The sequence below is a fragment of the Aythya ferina genome, assembly GCF_964211825.1.
Source record: "Aythya ferina genome assembly, chromosome: 4".
In the NCBI taxonomy this organism is placed as follows: Eukaryota; Metazoa; Chordata; class Aves; order Anseriformes; family Anatidae; genus Aythya; species Aythya ferina.
Window position 1 is genome coordinate 33,690,962 of NC_140300.1, and position 22,741 is coordinate 33,713,702.

The following is a 22,741-nucleotide window of genomic DNA, read 5'->3' on the forward strand; positions in this document are numbered from 1 at the left end:
GAAATGTGTCATAGTACGGCTAGCATACTAGTGGTAGGGAAAGTGTTTGATTTATTAGCTGTAGCATTTAGGTCCTTTTATGTTATGAGGGAAATGTTATTAAGGAAGAAGAGAGCTTTTTTTTCCCCCTCTTAACTAATGGTCTAATTACTGAAGATGGCTTGTCCCTCTGGTTCTGAGTGCTATTTTAGTAAGAAAACAATTAGCAGGTGAAAGAACGTGTTGTAGGACAAGGAGAAAGGAACTCCTGATGAAGAAGAAACAGTGAAAGTAGAACTTCAGTAGCTGATTGTAGGTTACGACGCTTGAGAAATGTCTGTGTGCAGAGAGGAACCTGTGATTTTAATGCATGAGTTAACTAAACCTCTAGGCTATTTTATGTAATAATAATAATGTAATGATCAAATAGTTTCTGCAGTTTGGGGTAGACAGCGCCCAGCAATGTGACAGCAGCCTTTGTTGAGGGGAGACTTCAGACGAGGCTGAGTGTTCGCTGTTTATTTTCAGAAGCGTGTTTAATTTAGGTAGCACATAGACCTGGAAAGCAGCAGTGATAGGGAGGGAAAGAGAGTAACTGAAATTATAACCTGCACTTGGAATGGACTCCAAAACAACTGCATCCAGACAGCCTGTGGTGTGTGCCCTGGCTGGGCTGGGCCCCTCCACATGCTACACCTACCCTTCTGGTCATGCGTTGGCACCAAAGCCTAGCAGATAAGGTAGCTCTGGCTCTTGTAGTCGCCCTAAGGTCAGGCTGCTGCCAAGAGTGGCATGGATGTGTGGAGCTGCTGCCTTGGGATGGCATCAAACTGGAGTCCTTCACACACAACTTTCCTGGATACCGCATACGGTGTATCTCCAGCACTACAGGTCTTTTTGTTCAGTGAACGTAATGGGTGGGCATCAGAGGTTCAGCAATGAAGGCAAATTGCACGTAGGTGACTTCTGAAAACGGGTTTTGATGTGTCTTTGTGGTTTCCTGCTTGGATTTGGCTTTTCTTCAACCTGCTCATATGTGGACAAAACTGCACGAGTGCTTGTACTTGCCGTGAGGATATAGAACTACACATTCTATGGCCCCTTCTGTTGTTCTTTGTAGACATACGGTGTGGCTTTTTTAGCATGGCTGCTGAGATCTCTTGGAATCAGAAGGCTTTTCCAAGTGTATGACATGTTGCTTGTGGGTTAGCATTGGCATTCAGTTTGTTCAAGCCTGTAAAATACTTTGGAATCTTTGATTTTTATTTTTTTTTTTAAATTGGCATTACTAGGCAGAAATGTATGCAACATGGTCTGCAGTGACATTCCACTGAATTGGAAGACCCTGGAGGAATTGATCACTAGGAGGTTTTCCACAAACCTTTGTACCTTCTCAGTTTTAAAAATAATAGTTGTATGAGACTTGTGTAAGTCTATACAGATATTCTCAGTTCAGTATTTGTTTAGAATGGCTTGTTTGATGCAGTTAGCAGTTCTATTGATGATACTTAAATATGTACTACATGCAAGTTACAAGTGAATCCGACCCATGTTGTTTCTTCCATTATGTTTAACTTTATACATTTAATATTATTTGCATTTATAAAACTGAATCTTGGTGTTTTTATTTTTAATCTTTGCGCTTTTTTCCATTACAGACCACCGAGGCTGATGGGTGAAGGTTTTGTGGTAATGCAGTCCAATGATGTTGATATCTATTATTATATGGATGAACCAGGTACGTTCTGTTAAAGTTTTGAGGGATGTGAAGGTTGTTTATTTAATTATCTGCACTTGCTAGATAATTTCTTTTCATACCGAAACAGTTACTGTAATGTTTTGAAGCGAATAAAAGCATTCATAAGTATTACTACCTAGGTTTGTACTTAATTTTTTTTGTAAATTTAAAAATAACCCCCCCCCCTTCCCAATTTTTTTTTTTTTTTTTTTTTTGTCAGCATATAGACCAGTCCATCTAGGAGGCCTGGGGAATTCCAAGGGTGAAATAACTACATGTAGAACTAATGGTTTTATTGACCATTGAGTATTGAGTATTTTTATATAGATGTAGGCACTCTGTCAGTAGTGCCTTTCTTGAGTCTATATGCCGTGTACAGCAATGAATATTAATACTTAAAACAAGTGTTTTTTTGAAGCTGTAAACTTAAATGATGCAGGTTTCCAAGAATATTTTGTAGATTGGGGCAGTTTATTGTTAATGCCTATTCCTATATTTTGATTTTTTTTTGGTTTGTTTGTTTTTTTAAAGGTTATTTGATGCCTTTATTTCTGAATGTTGTGGTCTCTGTCTTTTTCACTTTAAATCCAGTGCATTATGTTACCACTTTATTTTGCAGTTTTTGTTTTTTTTTTGCAAAAGCTTTTACTGTGAATCCACTTAAAGCATTTTCTGAATCTTGAACAGATTCAATAAAACAAATAAAATCAAAACATTCAATAAAATAAAAAGTAAATCATTCAGTAATGATGTTTATTGGTAGAGGATAGGAGGCTACTTCGGAACATTGCTGAAAAACTACTTGAATTTTTACTAGTGATTCCTGGTCTACTGTAGTGTATTTTTTCTTTTAATTTTCCACATTGTCTGTGGAAATTATTTTTACTTGGTCATCAAAACTTGGTTTTTAAGTAGGACTGGGAACTGAATGTGGCTACACGAAAGCCTGTACCTGTAAAAAGCATACTTACCAGATAAAACTGCTGTTTATGCCAGCATTTCACTGACAGTAGTGAGCAGTACTTCAGAAAATCCCAAGTATTTTCGATCATTTCTTGCTCTTCCCATGTGAGTTGGTATTGAATTGTGGCTTGATAACTCTGTGCTATAGTGGTCTCAAATAAAACTGACATCAGAATACTTTAATTGTATTGTGCTTAGCGAGCATTTTTCATGCTAACTTGAAGCAGCTTCCTTAGATAATCTGTTTATTATATTATGTAATACAGGTCTTGTACCAGAGGAGACAGAGGAAAGTAATGATGGAGAAGCAAACAACGAAGATAGCAAATTACAGGATCTACCACCATGCTGGGGTTTGGACATTGTTTGTGGAAAAGGAACAGACTTCAACTATGGACCTTGGGCTGATAGACAGAGGTATTATGATGATTTATATCTTCAATTTTAATCCTTAGTATCTCTTATTATTAGGAAACATTCCAGAGTTTCCAGTATGCGATTGCTTCGTCTTGGCATTTGTAGGGGTTTGGCTAGGGAGCCTAAAAGAAGAGTTTTGCCACGGTGGTTTAGGATTAATAAATTCATTGTTGTTTAGGGTGTTGTCCTTCTAAAGCCACTGAATTTGTATTATTAATTATTAATATATTACGATTATTATCAATGTTCATATTTTTGTTTTATTAGCTATCAAGTGTTACATACTTAAGGGTTTAATCTTGTAATTGAAAGTAATAATCGGGCTGTGAAAATGAGGTGTGATCATTTATTACTGCTTGGGAGAATCAACCACTCGATGCAGTCTCCAAAGTATTTATTATATAGATATTTTAGTGATAGAATACTAGGCCAGAGCTCTAATACTATTCTTCACTCTGCCTTCTCTATTTCGCACATGAATATTTCTGTTGGAGACAGTAGGATTGTTTAGAGAGTAAAGGACTATTAAGTAAAAGTGGCATAATCAGTGCCTTCCCTTTTTTTCCCCTTACTAATTACAGATTAATACTTCTCTTGGCCTTTTTAATTCTCCTGTGAAACTATTTTGATTAACTGTCTCTTAGGAGTGTGAAGATGGCAGACCAAAGAGAAGTCATTAGATACAACAGTGTCTTACTGAACTTAAGAGAAAACCCTAATTTCTAGAAGGAGTGCTTTGCTAGGAACATGAAGTCAGTGAATCATTACCAATACTTTTAATAAGCAGTACCAAGAAAGCAGGATCTTTGATGATATGATTTTTATAATTTTAAAAGGCTAGCCAAAAGGCAGTTTGGTGCCTATGTAATGTGCATATAATTCATAGATACATACCTGGGAAAACTTTGTCATCATGCCATGGATGGAAGATAAATTTGGAAAGTGCCTGAACTTTTAAGAAGCACTAATCTGTAGAGATTCTGTGGACTTTGTTCTCTCAGTTCATAGAAGGGCTTCTAGAAATATTTATTTTTATTATTTCATATGATAATGAGTTGGGTTTCCCTGGGCAGGTGTCACTATTTCAGATTTGACTGTGTGCATGTGTTTTGTTGTTTGTTTTTTGTTGTTTAACGTTTATATTACTTTAGTGGTCAGGTGCTGAGTGCACAGAAACTGTTTGAAGACTTGCTTCCTCCCCCTTGAGAACCAAAGAAGCTAAGCTGTCTGTACTACATCACTGTAGCTTTTCTTTCATGTAATTACATGTTCAGATATGAGTCTGTGGAAGTGTAGGCTTCATTTCATTCCCATTATGAAATCCCAAACATCTTAATGTTTTGTTTATTTCTGACAGTACGTTGATTATTTGTGCACAAACGAAAGCATAAACAGATTACTTACTACGTTGTTTTTTTTCTGTAGTAGATTTGTAAACCAAAGATTAGGAGTAAGAAGAAAGACATAGTTTGCCATCTGATTTAGGATATTTTTGTTCTAAATTTTTTAAGGTGTGACTTATGGCTTTCATCCAATAGGCATTTCTTACTATTTGGAATTTTTGGAGTTTTATTTTGGTAATGAGTTAGTCTCATCATAAGGAAGTCTTCCAAACAAGCAGCCCTTTTACAGTATCTACTGTTTGTCTTAAGACTCAGCAGCATAACTAAGTGGAAAATCATTAAGTGAACCAAATAAATACAAAAATGTATATGCATTTCTGCTGTGAATAAAAATGATTGTTTTTTTTTTTTTTTCCCACTAGGGATTGCTTGTGGAAATTTTTCTTCCCGCCAGACTACCAAGTTATGAAAGTCTCTGAAATTGCTCAGCCTGGGAAACCAAGACAGATTCTTGCTTTTGAGCTGCGGATGAATATAATTGCAGATGCCACCATTGATTTGCTTTTTACCAAAAATAGGGTGAGTAATGAAGTCTTGTCTGAAAAATCATTTTTTCTACTGTGATTACAGTGTGCTTTTTGGCTGTACATATTTTTAGTTGTCTCAGGTGTTTATGTTTTAAAAGCTGGTAGAGATTGTACTAATCTTCTGTGATTAGGTGTAAACCCTTCAAAGAGAAATACTGGCTGAAAGGCATCAATGTTTGTTGGCTTATTATAAGCTTCTTTTATACCTTGAACCTATATCTTAAGCTATGCTAGCTCCTACAGTTGTGGAAATATTTCATCTGGATGTTTCCTGTGCAATTGTCCATTAGGATGGAGCTCTCACTGATGAAGACATTATCTTTTCTGATATTGGATGAATACCTGATATCACTGGGTAGAGAGAATACAGGGGGAAACAAAAAATGCATATACGTGGTGGGGTTGAATTTTTTCCTTGTTGCTATTCTTATAAATAGGGTTTAGTGTGACTTTATGTCTTGTTTCATTGCACATAGTTAGTTCATTAGTAATTTTTCAGCAGAGAAGAAAGACTTCAGTCATCAGGTTCTTTAATCTGGGTGTGGATAATGATAGCTAGAGGCATAAAGTACACACTGGTTCATATTGACGGCCTAGAAATAACGCTAGACTTTTTTCTTTCTTTTTTTCTTTTTTTTTTTTTCTTTTTAACCATGTAGGAAACTAACGCTGTACATGTAAATGTTGGTGCAGGATCATATTTGGAGATAAACATTCCCATGACAGTAGGTGAAAATGGTGAGTTAAGGCTAAGTGTAATTTGTTTTCTTAATGTTTTTCCTGAGCAGTTGTGTTAATTCATCTAAGTGTGAGCATCTTGCAGTGTTTTACCTTTAACTGTAAGATACATATGTTCTTATGTAAGTTATGTATAATTCATACATATACAAAGAAATATATTTATATACACATATAAATATATGCATAGAATTAAATAAGGAAACAAGAAGAATTTCCTTGTATGTTTCACTGCAAGTCATTAAATCATTTATGTATTTAAATAATTAAGTCACTTTCGTTATTTATTTGGGTTAAGAAAGCCAAAAGAAAATCTGTAATTAAAAGAAAATTGTTCATTAAACTATGTGTGTGTTGAAGCAGGTTACATATACAGTGTCAAATCAAAGCAAGAAGACATCTTGTGTAGGATTAGTGTAGTTGTTGAATCATGCTGAGAAATGCATACTAATAATTCAGCAGTATTTTTTTTTTTTAAATAAATCAAATTCCAAAGTTGGAGATGAAGATCAGATAAATGTAAAGTTAAGGTTGGGGTTTTGGATTTATTCGTGTTGTTGGCTGGTTTGAAGCCCTTTTGCTGAAGTGTTTGTTCTCTTGATTGAGAATATATTTGTATATTTGATTTTCTTTCATGCATTCTGCAATTTAAGCCGAGATCTCTAGAATCCAAGCCTTTCCAGACCTAGCGAGACTTCTGTCATCCCTCCTATATGCAGATAGAACATGTTAAGCTCTTGATTGACTAAAGTTAGAGGACAGAGTTATCACAGTGCTAATTTCCACCATGATATTTCTTAGTTTTGTTAGGGGACTGTTGAAATCACTGGTTATCATTTCTTAAAATGTGTGTAACTGTTACATTGGAATATTTATTTTATATTTTTTATCTACTAGGCTATTCACCTACAATTAAAGGACAGCTTCTACATGTTGATGCGACCAGCAGCATGCAGTACCGGACTCTCTTAGAAGCTGAAATGCTAGCTGTAAGTTTGCATTATTAAGCCCAAAGCTTCAGCCTTCAAAGAATTTTTAATAAAGAGCATGTTTTTCTGTCTATAGAGAAGTTCCTCAGGATCATAGGCAGTGCAGAAATAAGCCTTTTAAATTTATTTTACAAGGCTTTGATATCTAAGGAACTTTATATATACATATATATAAACGTAACTGTATACATGTAACTGGGGGAGCAGCTGCTGCTTGGGGCTGGCGGGGCATTGGTCAGTAGGGGGTGAGCAATTGTGTTCCACATCACTTGTTTTGTATATTTATTATTTCTATTAATAGTTTTTAAATGACTTTACTGAAGTAATGAATTTAACGTTTAATTTTTGAGCATCACATCAGTTGTTGGGTACATCTAAAGTAACAGATGGTGTATTTGTTGAGCAGCATCAGAAGTTTGTAGTATACCTTTCCACATAAATGAATACACTAACACTTGACCTTCAAACACAGAAAGACAGAGTGAGATTAAATTATTAAGGAACTGGAGAGGCATTCTGTTCATCCCAGCAGGAAAAGTGTTTTAATTATTCAGCAGAGTACATGTGTGAAAACTGCTGAGCTACAGGGTCAGGTGTTGTCATGTTTTCAAGTAATTCTGATGCTTTAATATCTCGTTCACAGTTTCATATTAATGCCAGTTATCCCCGGATATGGAACATGCCACAGACATGGCAATGTGAACTTGAGGTTTATAAAGCAACATATCATTTTATCTTTGCTCAGAAAAGCTTCTTCACAGGTATGTGCTGTATTAAATAAGTTATATATGAAATTAAATATAATTTCTTCACAATTTCTTCAAATTTTACAAAGGTATGCAAAGGCAGGTGATGTGTTTTCACATATTTAGGACAACAGATTATTTCTGAGGACAAAGTTCCTGATGTCTTTTGTGGGCTATTACTGTCTAATTGCACAGTAATCTTATATATGAATAGAGATACTGAATAATTTAATTTTTAACATCTAAACTAAATTTGATCTGCAGTTTTGTTAAGTGATCCTAAATTTCAAATTAATTTATCTTACCAGAGCTATTGATTCGTTTAATAATTGTCACTGAGGATGTTGATTTCTCTGATACTTCTCTTCTTTGGTTGACTGAGTTTCAACTATTCAGGCTTTAGGTCATGTCAATGTGGCTGACAAATGATGAGGGAAAGTAATTTGCTGCTTAGGATTTTGGCTGTGAAGAAGAATACACATACTCAAGGCAGCCCTGCATCACCAAACTATGCTGAATGTTCCAGCTGCAGTAATAGAAAGAATATATTCCCATCAATGTGGCACTACCTGCGCTAATTAGCCCTGCTGGATGGAGGATTAATTAGTGCAGGCATAGTGCCATGCTAATAAAGTTATCCTCCTGATTGGGCCAGAGTTGTCCTTTGTAAAGTGCTGTAGTACACAGTGTAGTCTACCAAGACGTGCAAAGCAAACCCCTGAGCTTCTACAGCAACATTGTTTGCTGTATTAGACCTGGTGGTAGGGATGTATGACTCATGTACATATTCCTAGTATCTGAGGGGAAAACCAGAGGAAATTATTTGGTAGTCCAGTGCTTATAGATAAATGTGTAACTGCTACTGAATAAAGGTGAACTAGAAAGCACGATTAAACCTATGGCATTCTAGCTTATAAAGCAAGTGAGAAATAAGAGATGGGTTCAGAGCAAGTGTTGATGGAATATGTGCCTGAGAAATGGGTGTGATGATGCATATAGTTATATTAATTTTCACAGAATTTCCTTTTTCTATAAAGGGACAAATGGTTAAGATTTACAATTTATGAAAAGCCAGGTTAACTAGAAGAAGAAATTTTTCACTTGATTGCTACTAACTTATCTTTACTACTTTATGTAATTTCAGATTTGATCCAAGACTGGTCCAGTGACAGTGCACCTGACATTTTTTCATTTGTTCCTTATATGTGGAACTTCAAAGTCATGTTTCATCAATTTGAAATGATTTGGGCAGCAAATCAGCACAACTGGATTGACTGTTCCACCAAACAGCAGGAAAATGGTGAGGTCAATTTTTTTAATTTGAAATAAGTGTATGTACAAGTGATAAAAATGGTAGGATATTTGCTATGAAACACTTTCAGTGATACCCACACATTTTGCTACTGTTGTTATGCATAAGCCATCCATCCTTCTAGTGCTGCATGTCCTCACTTATTTTGTGCATTTTGTACAAATGTATACCTTTTCTTGGGAAAGTAGTTCTAGATCACATTTTAGCATTCATTTTCGAGGACACTTTGAATATTTGACTTAATAGAGCAGATGGCTTGTAAACAGAAACCATGAGATCTTGACATCTTCAGTAAGACAGCTGAAAGCATAAAAAAACATGTTTTTGTCTTATTGTTAAAAGTATGGCTCACTACTTTATCAGAAGCCTGGAACTTGCCCTGTGTTTTGTTGTTGTTGTTTTTTGTGTTCTGTTTTTGTCCAAGAACCGGTGTGTGAAGCAATAAAGAAAGTCATGAGATATTAGTTGCAGTTGACTTTCTTTCTTCTGCTTGTAGTTTCATTGTACAATGCCCTTTTATAAGGGAAAAGGTGTGTCGGGTTACTATGTTACTTTCATTACTATGTTACTTTCATAGTAACATAGTAATTTATACTCTAAATGCATAGCAGTTTCCTTTGTCATGAGTTCAGGAACAGTTTTTTCCTTAATTTTTACCTCTCTGTTTGATAATTTGCCTGAGAACAAAATAGGGAGTGATTCTAACAGTGTTTTGCTTGGTTTTCTTCTCTCCCAGTTTATCTAGCAGCTTGTGGAGAAACATTAAACATTGTTTTCTCTCTGCCTTTCACTGACTTTGTTCCAACTACATGCAATACTAGATTCTCTTTAAAGGTAAGTTCTCTTCCCTCATTGCTCAGCCCCATTGTCTTTTAAATGTGACATGGTTTCACTTCCTTTTCTTCTTCAGCTAGGAACTTTTGCATAAACTCTTTCCTGAAAGAAAAATAGTACCTTTCACTTTCTGTTCATAGAATTCTTCTTTAACTAACCCAGAAGTAAATATATTAGCCTTGATTACATGAAGCATCCAGTTATAGGCTGTTTTATTTTTTTTTCATTTTACGCATGTAAATACAAACACATATATATGCATGCAATATTTATATATAATATATACACACACACATACAGTATGTATATTTATTATATATAGTTATATTGTGGGTGTCTATATATATATGTATTTTATCACTTGGAAGTCTGTTCTCATTAGAGATTGAAAGTCCAACACATGTTTAAAGATAAAAACAAAATTCTGGAATAGATAACTGAAGCTATTTTGGAAAGATGTCCTCAAGATATTTCACAGGTTTTTTTACGTACACAACAAATTCTTTGGAACACTGTAATTCTTGATTTGCTTTCCCTAAAATAGAAGCAGTGTGGGGTTACTAACAATAAAAACTATTTGAAGGGGATGTTGTTAAGTTTGTATAATTTGATAGCAAAGTAAGCGAGGTTATTTCTGAAAGAAAGGAAAGGGAGAAAAAAGTGTGGTTTATTTAAGATGAGGGATGGTCTTGTACCAATCACTAACTTTGCATTATGAGTTGAACAACAGAAGAACAAGAATCCCTGAGAGCCATGCACCTGTGTTTTACAGCTTATGATGTGTTCTTATGTTCAAGTTACTGGACTTGAAACTGCTAAGAACTACAAAGCTCTTAGGATTTTATTACAGATTGGAGGGAGCTGTGGTCAGCAGTCGTATGAAAACTGAGATTTGTGCATCGCTTTGCCTGTTAAAGTGAAGATGATGGTACACGTGAGCGTGCAAATAGCATGAGCAGCATTATACGTAAAGTGAATAAACTCTTCTGTTATTAACGTTTGCTTTTAGGGAGAAGATGTTGATCTTCGCTTGTATCTACCAGATTGTCATCCTAGTAAATATTCCCTTTTTATGCTGGTGAAAGATTGTCAGTCTAATAAAATAAATCCCGAATCTTGCATTTCTGCTGAATGTCAGAGTGGTCAGAAAACAGGCAAACCCAAGTGGCGCAACATCACTCAAGAAGAGTGAGTTTTATTTTGATTTATGTTTATGTATCTATATTGGCTTGTCGTAGTTACTTATTTTGTTAGTAGAAGAAACAACCTCATGTTGATGGGAAATTATTTGTACTTCAAATAAAAGTATGCTGTTTCTCCTTGAAAGGGCTGGATGGGTTGAATGCTGGACAGTCCCGAGTGTTGTGTTTACAATTGACTACTCATGGCACCCAATTTATCCTCAAAAGGCAGATGAGCAGTTAAAACAATCCTGTAAGTGCCAATACCTTCTTCTTAGCATGTTGCATTTCAGGAAGCGCTGCAACTTTGTTGGGTTGGGTTTAACTGCTTAAATTTACAGAAATTGATTTTGAACTGTACTGTTCTTTTTCCAAATGGGAGAATGCTAATCTTGAGAATGCACTAGTTTTGATTTAAAACCTGTCAACATCTCTTTCAGTGCAGAATTTCAGAAAGTGTCCCAGTTCCCTGTGGAAAAAGAGGATACTGTCTGTAGTTAATTTCTCCTTGTCCTTAGCAAAGTAGATCTCTTAAATGGGTTACTGCATAAAGTATCACTTAGTATATGAAATATGAAGTACGGTATTTTGGGCAGTACTATAGTACTTAAACTTTCTAAGCCTTTTTTCCCTTTTGAATATTATGGCATTTTTCTTACCATTCTAATATTAAAAACTCTCTATAAGCATGAGATACAGTAACATCATGTTACATTTATGTATATGGAACTCCGAGATTTCATTGTAGCTAGCACTCTTGAAGTGAACCATGGCAGGCAGGTAGGAGTGTTAGACTAACGAGTCTAACAGTAATTTCAAAATTCAAAATTTAAATTTAAATTTTGAAAATGCTTGTTTAGAAGTTCTAGAGATGAAATACATATATATATGTATTTCAACATATATATATGTGCTTGCAAAAAAAAAAAAAAAGCTATGGAATACCTTACTTTTATCTCTGTGTTCAAGTATTTTAAGTGCAGGAGAGGGAGGTATGCAGGAAGTTGTGGGGTTATATAAAAGTCTTTCAGGTTGAGAATAAAGAAGGAAGAACTGAGGAAGGAGAGAGGTATTTTCTAATAATAATGAGAGCTAATTTGAACAGGCGTCAATGAGCAGGTGTTAGAAGACGATATTAAACAGGGTTTTTAGGTGTTGAGTTTCAGCAATTCAAATCTAAAAACTCAGATTTTAGAGTATGAAACAGGATAAATAAGATTCATCTTGCAGATGTTTATTAAGTGCTCTTTTGAGACTCTGTCAGTTTGTGTCAAATTTGCATATTTGAAATTTGATAACATTCACTTGTAATCAGAGCAATTGAACCTGGTTTTGGAAGTTTGTATATACACAGCTAATTTCACCTGGAGCTTCCTTCAAGGAATAATCCTTCAAAGAATCAAGTTGAGCTCACTGCTACGGTTGGATTTGATCCTGTGATGCTGACACAGTGTGTTTGTTACAGTAATATCCATCTGTATTTTCTTCTGTGTCAACTGATAGAACACTAAGCTTGAATGAATATGTTGCATAACAAAGACCAAAGACGTGCGGTATCCAAATAATTGATGTTCTCACTGTGGCATTTAGCTAACTTCTGTAACATAATGCAAGCACTGAGCAAGCATTGTAGGCAATAAGTGGTAACTTAAAGCCTTGAAGGTAGTTTGCTGGCTACATATTCACTGTAGTTCTGCATGTGCTGGTTCTTCCAGTTAAACTAGCACCTGAAGTCCAACTCCATAAGGAGCAACAATTTTATATCCCATATAGTTCTTTGCTTCTTGGTGGTCACTTCCAGTTATTTGCTTCCTTCTATTGGCCTTTCCTCACTTAAAAAAGACAAAGCGCTTCTCTTTTGTTCCAAGTAAAAAGAGGAAATGGAAAATAAAATTTTGGATTTCTGAACTCTTTTGTGACTAGAGTAATTGAGTAGAGGGGAAATTCTGGCCTACAAAATCATTGGTTCAGAATACATTTCTAACACAACTTCTGAAATGTGCCTTTTTATTCACGTTTGTTTGTTCTGCAATAGATATGTGGTTGTGGGAAATCTGCTACACTGAAATAAAAGCAGGTCTTTGTTTAACTTGAAAAGCAAGATAAATAAATTGATCTTTTTTCATAAGTTGGAGGATTGTTTTCTCTTGCATAGTTGATGTTGGCTAAAATATTCTCTATTTTCCTGTCTTCTTATAGCTACTAAGCATGAGAAACCTGTTCTGTAGCATAGCTATATTACCATAGTTTTAGAATCCAAATTAGAAAGTTGCATAAAGTTGTATATTTCTTACACATTTATATTTGTAGAATTTCATCCATGACAGGCCTAACATAATCAAAATCTGTTTTCTTCTTTCTTTTACTCCCAAGTGTCAGAAATGGAAGAAACAATGTTATCTGTGCTGAGGCCATCGCAGAAAACAGCCGAGAGTGTGATTTCATCTCCCACAGCTTCAACCCGCCTGCCCCTCGACCCCTCAGAGCTGCCCCCGGATAAGCTCCACGTGGAACTGGAACTCTCCCCAGATTCCCAGATAACCCTGTACGGACCCCTGCTCAAAGCCTTTCTGTCTATAAAGGTAAGCATGTAGGAAACAGGAGTGGTTTGTATGAAACAGAAAATGAGAATTCTGCAGAATATGTGGACTTAGATGAAAATTTTCATAAGGGCTTGTTTGGAATGACTTTGGTGATAGGACATGGCTGGGATAAGTTCAGTTGGCACAGGCTTCTGAGGAGACTTGCAGTATAGATGTGGAGACTTATATCAGCATAATTTTCCTTTTGTGAAGTTGTGTGTATATATATATATAAACATATAGGATCATAAAAATCCATGGTTATGATTATAGTTTACATTTAGAACTACTTTTATATAAAGATGTATCAGAACCTGTGCCTTTAGGCACATTTCTAGGCAAGCTCACATCTTCAGCGCTCATTTCCTCTGGAGGTATACATGTATGTAAGCAGTGCTACGTTAGGTCCCTTGATTCTGTGATGATTTAATTTTTGAAGTGCAGATTTCTCAGCTTTAAACTGGCCTTTATCTTCTAAGTCTCAAGAGAAAGTTTAGATAACTCGTTTTTGAAAATGCATTTACTGTACTTCTTACTATTTTTTTTGCTGTTTACATCTGTTTGTCCAGCTGTGCTGGCAGCATCTTTTAGTAGATATCTAGGTTTGTTTTCTTTAATACTTATTTTCCTGTCTTGTGGTTTAATTGTTATTGTCAGTATGTTTTCATTGATCTTTTTAAATACACATGGGAGAGATTCCTGTATGTGCATTATTTGTGCAGTTTTGAAAAGTCTTCTGTTCTTTGGAGGTAGTTTGTGGTGTAGTGCACTGTGCTCCGTACTGGATGGCTTACTGGCTTGGAATGAATGATGGGTGAATCTCTGGCAGAAGGTACCAGGAGTAAGATACTGGAGTTCATAGCACCCTCTGCTGGGTCTGCATAGTAAAAATACTCCATGGTCTGTCTCCTGACACTGTCTTTTATCTTTTCCCTTTGTTAAAAAGCAAAGCCAGTTAGCTTTGCTTAACCTCAGAGAGATTTTGTTTTGAGTACTGAGCAGTGCTTAATTCATACATAGTTTATTAACACAAAAAATACTGTGGAGACTCAGTACAAGATAATAAAATCACGTGTCCAGGGCAGTCATCATTTCAAGGCTAATAATGCCTGCCTTTTCTGCAGACCTTTTTCAAGGACATGGATACTTGGCAATTACTTTTTTTCCTCTGTGTTGCACACTTCATCTTTGCTTGTTTGCTTTGTAGACTTGTGCTTAGAAAAGGACTGGGAAGTCTGGCAGGCAAATGAGGCACAGAAAAGGGAAGAGGGAAGCAATACAAATTTGTAAAGTGCAAAACTCAAATCTACTTGAGTTTGATCTTCTTTCTAGTATCAATTGGTCTGTGTCTCACGAATTGGCAGTGGGGTTTGTAATAGGTGGAATACTTCTGTCAATGGCTGAGGGACTGAAATACTTTCTCAGAACGAAGGTGGGAGCAGTGTTTGTGTCTGCATCATAACCTCTTTGCATGGAAAGGATTTTGCTCCAGAATGTTTAAGCCCCAACACTTGCCACATACTGACTTAACGTGAAAATATAATTTTGCATCATTGAAAAAATTGTTCTTGAGAGACTTAATGTGTTCATTACATTTACCTTTATATCACACTAATCTTTGGAGGGCAGGAAGAGCAACAAAATTTCAGAAATTTCTGGGTGGATAAGTGTGACTTCCTTTGTGTTCATAATCTCCTGAAGTTTTTTTTTTATATTTAAAAGCACAGAATGTGTTAAAAAAAATGGCAGTAATAGTGCTTCAGGATAGTTACTTGTACTGTATGCACCTGGAATACCAGTGCTTTGGGAACTGTTAAGAGCCAGTTCTGCAAAGCACATGGTGTCAATTTGCTCGCTTAAGTTACCTATTTTTCATAAAATAAAACTGTTTACGTTTCTTCAGCTATAAGTTGTAGATATATGGCTTATTTTAGGGAGGACTAATGTACAGAAGAAGGTTGGATTTGTATTTCATTATTTGCCTGTATGTTTTTAATTTGTTTTCCCTATGGTAATAGTAAATAATTCCTTTTCTCAGGAAAATTATTTTGGAGAAGATGACATGTACACTGATTTTGAAGAAGTTATTTCAAGCCCTGTTTTGTCACTCTCTACGTCTTCAAGCTCTGGGTGGACAGCTGTTGGAGTGGAAAATGACAAAAAGGAAAACGAAAGTTCAGTCAAGCCAGTTCACCCTCTTACTTTACGTCCCTGGGATATTACTGTACTTGTTAACTTGTACAAAGTGCATGGGCGGTTGCCAGTGGTAAGTGCTTTAGAATCTTAAAATATTTTGCTGCTATAAGCAGCAATTTTTTTTTTTCCAGTTTTGTAATCTGGAGTTAAATGTAACTCCCTGTAAATCCCTAACATTGGGTTAGGGAGGTGCTTTTTAAAAGGTCTGACTACTCTTTATTACAGTTGTGGCTATCTAAAACAATTCGAAATGTGATTGTTTTTGCTTCCCTGGAAGGTGAACTGGAGATTTTTTTAAAATGGTTTTGTTTTTCGATAAACTTGATTAGTGTCATCAGTTGTTCAGGATTTTGGATTGACCATCATTTCTCTGATAATTAATAAATCTGTCCTCTAATGGTGCATCCTGCTTTGCACAGCTGCATTGTGAAGGATCCCCAGGAATTTAAATAATGGTCTAGATAAAGGTTTGGGTTCACCCAAATGGGTTTGTATATAATTGTGGAAAAGTTTTTGAAGTTGGCGTGGGCTTTTTTTTAAAGTATCAACTTGAAGGAAACTTCGCAAACTTCCAGCTAACAGCTTTGCTTCTAATCTGATAGTTTCAACAGTGTTGTCTGTTTGCAGTTTCTGAAATGGTTTTGTTTTTTACTTTAGCATTGCAGTCCAGATGGTCCTGAATGCCCTACAGCTTTCTTGGAAAGGTTGTGTTTTGAGATGAAGAAAGGTTTTAGAGAAACAATGCTTCAACTTGTACTGTCTCCAGTGAATTTGTTTCTGAATGACAACTATCAGGTAGTAGCCGAGCTTTGTGTTTTCGTGGGTGCATATGTATAGGGGAACTTGTAATGATCTTAAAATTGAATTTTGGGGAAGGGAAAGTTGATGATGGTTGCTATTGGTCAAAACAAACTTGGGTTAGATGAGGATCCCTTCCCCGCATAGGATTTACATATATGTTGCTGCATGCTTAATGGTGAGAAATCTTGGGACAGACTAAGTGTATAACCATAGAATCATAGAAAAATCAGCAGGATTTAAGAGGTGAAAATGAATGTGTAAGAGATATCTCTGACTACAGTTTTTTGCACTTTCTAATGATATATTGTTGAAAATATTAATTTTAACTTAAATGTTACCTTGTCCTTAACAGAGACCTTCAGTGGATGAAGTTCTTCGAGAGGGACACATTAGTCTGTCGGGTCTGCAGCTGCGTGCTCACGCAATGTTTTCAGCAGAAGGTTTGCCTCTTGGAAGTGATACTTTGGAATATGCATGGCTGATAGATGTGCAGGCTGGAAGTCTCACAGCCAAAGTTACAGCACCACAGGTATCATCTAGGAATTCGCCATAATGTATTACCTTTGTTCTTCCTTGCAGAACTGGCGTAGCATGGATTTTGGAAAGCGTGTAGTCTCAGCTGAATTGGATGCGTTAACATATATCCAATGCCTTAAATAACCTTAAGTTTATAGTTTGAAAATACGGCCATTTTTATGGACAGAAGGTGCCAAACGAGCTGAATCTGATGTTTATCTTCCATCTAGATATAACAGGGTGGCTGGTGTTTTATGAGCATTTGAAAGGGTGCTCATAACAGAGTATGAGCAAACACTGTTGTCACTCTGTAAATACCTGCATGTTACATCTATATAAGTGGATGTACTTAAATACTGATTAGAAAAGCAACCACAGTATCTGTGTGTACTCTAAGTGATGTAATTGTAGAATAAGTACTACTATTCTAAACAGGGCAGGTGTTGAGACCATTTCAGCCATAAACTAGGTAACATGACAAAGAGGAGAAAGAAAAATCTATTGAATAAATTTAGATAAGAGATTTTAAGATAAGTTGTCTTTGACTTCCTCTCAGGTTACTTCAGTTTTATGATGCTGAATTCTGGAGATGCAGGTTTGTTACCCTGCTGGTTAACACTCTGGGAAGGGCAAATGAAGTACCCAGTTGTGATTGCAGTCTGAAAAGCCATTTGTTATCCCTCACATGTAAGGTTCATGCAGATATGTAGGCATTTGTTTGCAGGGATGCTACCAGTAAGAAGGATATCAAATGGAGCAGCTGGCAAGGATTTATCTTGCAGATGAAGTTTTGGCATTCTATAGAAAGTTACTGACAAAGCCAAATTTTAAAGAAGGAGAAAAATGAGATGACCTGTTGGAAGATAGAATGGGCAAACTTCGGCAGAAGAGTAGCTGGTAGCTTCATAAATTTTGATGCTTGGTCTCACTGGAACATAGTTTGCTTTCAGTGTACAAGTTTCTTAGGTCAGTCTTCATATTAACTACTTTTAGTTTTTGCCATTTTTGTTACTTTCATTTTTCAATATATAATGGCTCCAAGCACACATTAGACAAATCACTTTGATTTATTTCTGATGTGGGCTGTGAGATCTTTAGAAAAGGTTGCTTTATCACTGTGTTCTGAAATGTGAGAAAAATACATAAATTCTATTTCCTGGTTACAGTTTGATTATTAAGAGACTTCTGCATCCTTTTATTCCTTGAAAAAAAAATGGCATAATTTTCTGGCTTTAAACAACTCTTTCAGTAGAAGACTTCTGCAGCAAATAAAATCCAAATCAGGCTTACAAGCAGTTTCTGTAAATTTAAAGAAGAGACTCCAGATACATTTTCATGCTGCTTGTACAGACTTCTGTAGAGGTATTTCCCCAAAAATGCTACTACTGATTTACACAAACTATTGCTTTTACTCCAGTGCTTATAAGCTTCAAGATTAAACCTAGTCAATCAAAGTGTTATAAGATTTTGATGATTCTTCTAAATATTTGACGGAAATTGAGGGTTTTCTTCCCGTAGAAAGCCATTCTCAATTTTATATTTAATACAGGAATTTTATTTTACTTTCTTGTTAGCACTGCTGCAAAGCAGAACTTGAACTTGCTCTTTCAAGGTCATTGTCTTTTTCCTTCCCCGGTGTGATGTATTGCAAGAATTTGTGAAGGTATACAACTAAATGGAGAAAGAGAGATCTTGCGCAGGACAGTCATAGCTATATTAAATTCCAGTTAAATTACTCCTGATTTAAAGTGCCCTTTCCTTTGGTTAGCCAAAGAAAACCCATTTCCCTCTCATAATAGAGACAGACAGTTATGATTCATTTCCTTTATGAATAAGCTAACTATATAAAAGATTTAAATCAGCAATTGGCTAATTACCAGATCCAGAGAGATTCAGCAGTGTTCTGTTTGGCCAGTTTCCTCCTATGCTTTCTAAATGTAACCTTGTTACTTATATGCAAGGAAGTCTGACATTTAAATTATGAATGGTGTTAGGGTATTTAGAGGCATTTTATGAGGTGAAATAAGGTGAGCTGTGTCTTTACGATGAGGAGACTGCTTGACTGTAAGAATAAAGCTATTTTCTTATATTAAGACAGGATTTAGGGTTAGCCATAGGCTATGTGTAAGCAAGGTAATGAAGCCAGAATATTACGGTGGGGACTTCTATTTGGTTTTACTCTTGCTCACCTTCTGACCTTTGGTGATGTTCTTTCAGTAATCTGTTGAATCCTGTAAGTTCATTTTGCATACTTACTATCAGACAACATCTTCCTTACAGCTTGCCTGTCTGTTGGAATGGGGGCAGACCTTCGTGTTTCATGTTGTGTGCCGTGAGTTTGAACTGGAAAGACCAAAATCTGTTATAATATGTCAGCATGGAATTGATCGTCGTTTTTGTGACTCTAAGGTAACCTTTCATCCATCCTAAATGCTCACTATATTCGTACAGTTTACAAATCCAGTCTTAGTTATCAAGACGCATGGAATATGTAGTCAGATTGGATATCCTATTTGATATTTGAGGTGTTTTAGGAAGAAAAGTGATTCTATCTGTATTTTCCTGTGGATTTACACCATGTTTTAGTACTGTATGAATTATTTTGAGAAACATTGCCCGCAGGAGTCATGCATAGTTCTTTCCTCTACGTTGACAGTTAAGAGGCACATGTCGTAGTTCAGTTTCTCTTAAGAAACAAGGATCACACTTCCCTTTGCATTCCTTGAATGCTTTCACCTCCTTACCCTCTATTGAAACTGTGCTTTGATGGGGGACTTAAGTCAACAGCTTATGGCTTCCACAGACCTTTTTTTGAACACGGGACTCCTACTGCTATGCCCCAAGCAAACAGATAACCATTTGTCTGTCATCATGGGTTCTGCTTTTGGTACTTGCCTCTTGGAATCTGTATGGGCAGTCACTTGAAGACCTAAGGAGGCTTGTGATATATAAAGTATGATTCCTGAATTTCATCTCTTGACCTCCTTCTTGTTTTAATGTATAGGTTCCAGTTTTTGTGATGTTCTCTATTAGGGGGCTCAATTTTCTTTTTGCTGGTGGAAGCCAGGAGAGCCAGGTGGGTCCGCTTATGTTGCTGGACAGTAGAATCATCCCATCTCATATTCATGCTGAAATTGCGGAACAAGTAACTATATTTTGCTCTAGCTTTAGGTCTCTGTTAAACAGAACATAAATAAAAGGATAAGAAATAAAATTCAGTTTAAACTCCTTACATATGTTTAAATCTCTGGTTTTCAGATGAACTGTGTCCCTGGGCCATGCCCAACATCTGATGACTTAAAGTACACTATGACACGCTTAGCCATGGATGGAGCAGATCTGTATGTGGTAGAACATGGCTGTGCCACCAATATAAAGGTAAAAAATATTTATCTTTACAGCAATTAAAATATTTTGGTCAGTAGAATTCTTTGTATTTTTTCATAAAATAACTGATTGATTTCATTGCTTGCTTACATGCAGTGGACTAAGCAGAATATTCGAAACTAAGTGATAGAAGGTTGGTGTTAAAATGGTTGGACTGGGCCAGGAGTAGGTCAATTTGGGTCATATTTAATACTTTCATTAATGATATTGGAAAATTGTTAGGGGGGGTAGATGTCTGCCAAAATAAGAATGTGAGCTGTAAGACTGGTGTAATAAATTAAAATAATACTGGGCAATATAAACGCTAGTGTCTGTATCTGACGGTTAGTAAAAACTTTTACTGTAAGTTAGTAACTGAGCAACTGGAAATGTTTGAGAAGGAATGTATACAAGTCACTGTGTGACATCTCATGTGATAACTTGTGTGAGACAGCTGCTTCAATTAAGATGTATCATTGGTAGAGATGGGAGAAGTATTAGTGCTGCTGCCTGACTGAATCTGGAATACTGCATGGTGTCTCTGTTCAAAAAAGGATGTGGAGAGAAGAGCCGATATTCTCTCTCATCTTATATAAGAGAAAATTGTAGCTAAGTAAAAGTGAAGAGACAGTAAAGTACAGTAACACAAGAAAAGAAGAAAAGCATTGTACTGCTAATGACTAATAGTCGGGCTGTCCATTAATAAATTCAGTTTTAAAAGGTAGGCTTAATATGTGACACTCTGGGGACAGCTTCACAGTATGAGCAAGAATTTAACTGAAGGAGAGCAGCAATTATTTTATACGTTTTGAGTGATGTGATATCTTGTCATTTGAGTGGCTTGCTACCTTGTGGCAGTTAAAAAAGAAAAAAAGCACTTCAGTCTTCAAAATCTTTTGATTCTAATATTATAAAGCATCAGCACAAATATCAACTGTGTTTGCAGGCATAAATATGAATGGCTGGATTTTCAAAGGCTGCTTAATAACCCGAACCACTATAGAAAATTATATCCCTGATGAGTTTCATTCATATTTAAAAAAGGATTTCCGGTGCTTCTTTTATAGTTTGTAACAAAGGAGAGAAGTAATAATTTAATATTAGCCCTATGAATAGCTCTTCCATGGGTGAGTTCATTTCACAGGGCAAGTAAGGACAGCTGCAAAAGTTGGAAAATTAAATTGGAAAAATTCAGGTACTTCATGGTGACTTTTTGGAGATGACTGAAGCTGTTCAGGGAGCTCCATCCACCTTCAAGAAAAATAGAAGGAAACTTCATATTATTTGAAGTTTTATAATTAAGCATGTGTGGCAGGGCTACATCATCCTTTATGTACCGTAATGTCAGGGAGGATTGACTCTGCCTGGGCTGGTGTGCTGCTTGTGGAGCGACCTGTTTTCACAGCTTAGTGTGAGAGCAAAGCAAGAACTTCTCCAGATACAGGAGACAGGGTAGCCTCCTGTTTGGTTCCACAAAATTACTGGAGCTATACCAATAAAAGAAGTAGAATATGATCACAGAAACAAAGGTATTATAACACAAAGGATCAGAGTTGAGGTTCAGGATTTGGAATTTCTTGTATCTTGAATTTTGCACCATTTAACATGGTTCTCTCACTGAGGCATACATTAATTGTGGAGTTGAATGTCTGTATTCCATCAGTTAATACAGCTGTGTATTTGAAGTATATTATCTGTATTTTAGTCTAAATTGTAGTAATAAATCATGGATCTGTGAATTCAAAAATAGAAGATACATTTTTTTTTTTTTATGATTACACCAAATAATTTAATAATGATTAAATGTTTTCATGGTTTGTTATAACATGTCTGCAGTTTGGAATTGTCTTTGGATCCCTTTACAACAGGAGACTCCCAAGTACAGACTTCATTTTTGTTATTTTGCAATTGTCTGAAGCTAATTTCTAAGCTTGCTTTCTTATGTGTGTATGCCTGTGCTTGTATGTAAAAAGCTGTTCTCATGTCATCTTTGGAGAGAGTACTTTACTGAGACCTTTGTGTGTTGTAATAGGTGATGTGATAACTGGATTAAGGCTACTTTATCTTTGCTTCACTTCTAAGTATTCAGAATTCATGTTTTTACTCATGTTTTCAGATGGGTACTATCCGTATTGCAAACTGCAACCTCCACAACCAGTCTGTTGGAGAAGGTGTAAGTGCTGCTATTCAAGACTTGCAATTGAGACAATACGTTGAGCAGGTGAACAACTGCAGAACTGGTCTTCAGCCAATATTAAGGAGGGCATATTGGTTGGAAGCTGGATCTGTCAACTTGGGGCTCATCACTGCTGACATTGCTTTAGCTGCAGATCATCCTTCCAAACATGAAGTACAGAGACATTTCTTGGAGACACATGATAACCGAACAAAGAGGTAAGAGATTGATTTGAACGAGATGGATTTGAATGTTTTTCAGTGTAAGTTAATTTTAT

The 22,741-nt window shown here is 36.0% G+C and overlaps 1 protein-coding gene across 10 annotated transcripts in view; it reads left to right on the forward strand.

The window, feature by feature from the left end:
- Positions 1-22,741, forward strand: part of BLTP1 (bridge-like lipid transfer protein family member 1) — a 113,881-nt gene that overhangs the window by 23,679 nt on the left and 67,461 nt on the right. For all 10 annotated transcript variants that reach the window (XM_084518066.1, XM_084518068.1, XM_084518072.1 and 7 more), the window contains exons 9-25: positions 1,638-1,717; positions 2,947-3,097; positions 4,863-5,019; positions 5,687-5,765; positions 6,663-6,754; positions 7,398-7,515; positions 8,645-8,800; positions 9,549-9,646; positions 10,656-10,834; positions 10,974-11,080; positions 13,201-13,409; positions 15,448-15,675; positions 16,263-16,400; positions 16,759-16,935; positions 19,203-19,331; positions 20,181-20,300; positions 22,405-22,682. In XM_084518066.1, coding sequence (XP_084374192.1) covers positions 1,638-1,717; positions 2,947-3,097; positions 4,863-5,019; positions 5,687-5,765; positions 6,663-6,754; positions 7,398-7,515; positions 8,645-8,800; positions 9,549-9,646; positions 10,656-10,834; positions 10,974-11,080; positions 13,201-13,409; positions 15,448-15,675; positions 16,263-16,400; positions 16,759-16,935; positions 19,203-19,331; positions 20,181-20,300; positions 22,405-22,682 — 2,496 coding nt within the window. The remainder of the gene's footprint in view (positions 1-1,637; positions 1,718-2,946; positions 3,098-4,862; positions 5,020-5,686; positions 5,766-6,662; positions 6,755-7,397; positions 7,516-8,644; positions 8,801-9,548; positions 9,647-10,655; positions 10,835-10,973; positions 11,081-13,200; positions 13,410-15,447; positions 15,676-16,262; positions 16,401-16,758; positions 16,936-19,202; positions 19,332-20,180; positions 20,301-22,404; positions 22,683-22,741) is intronic.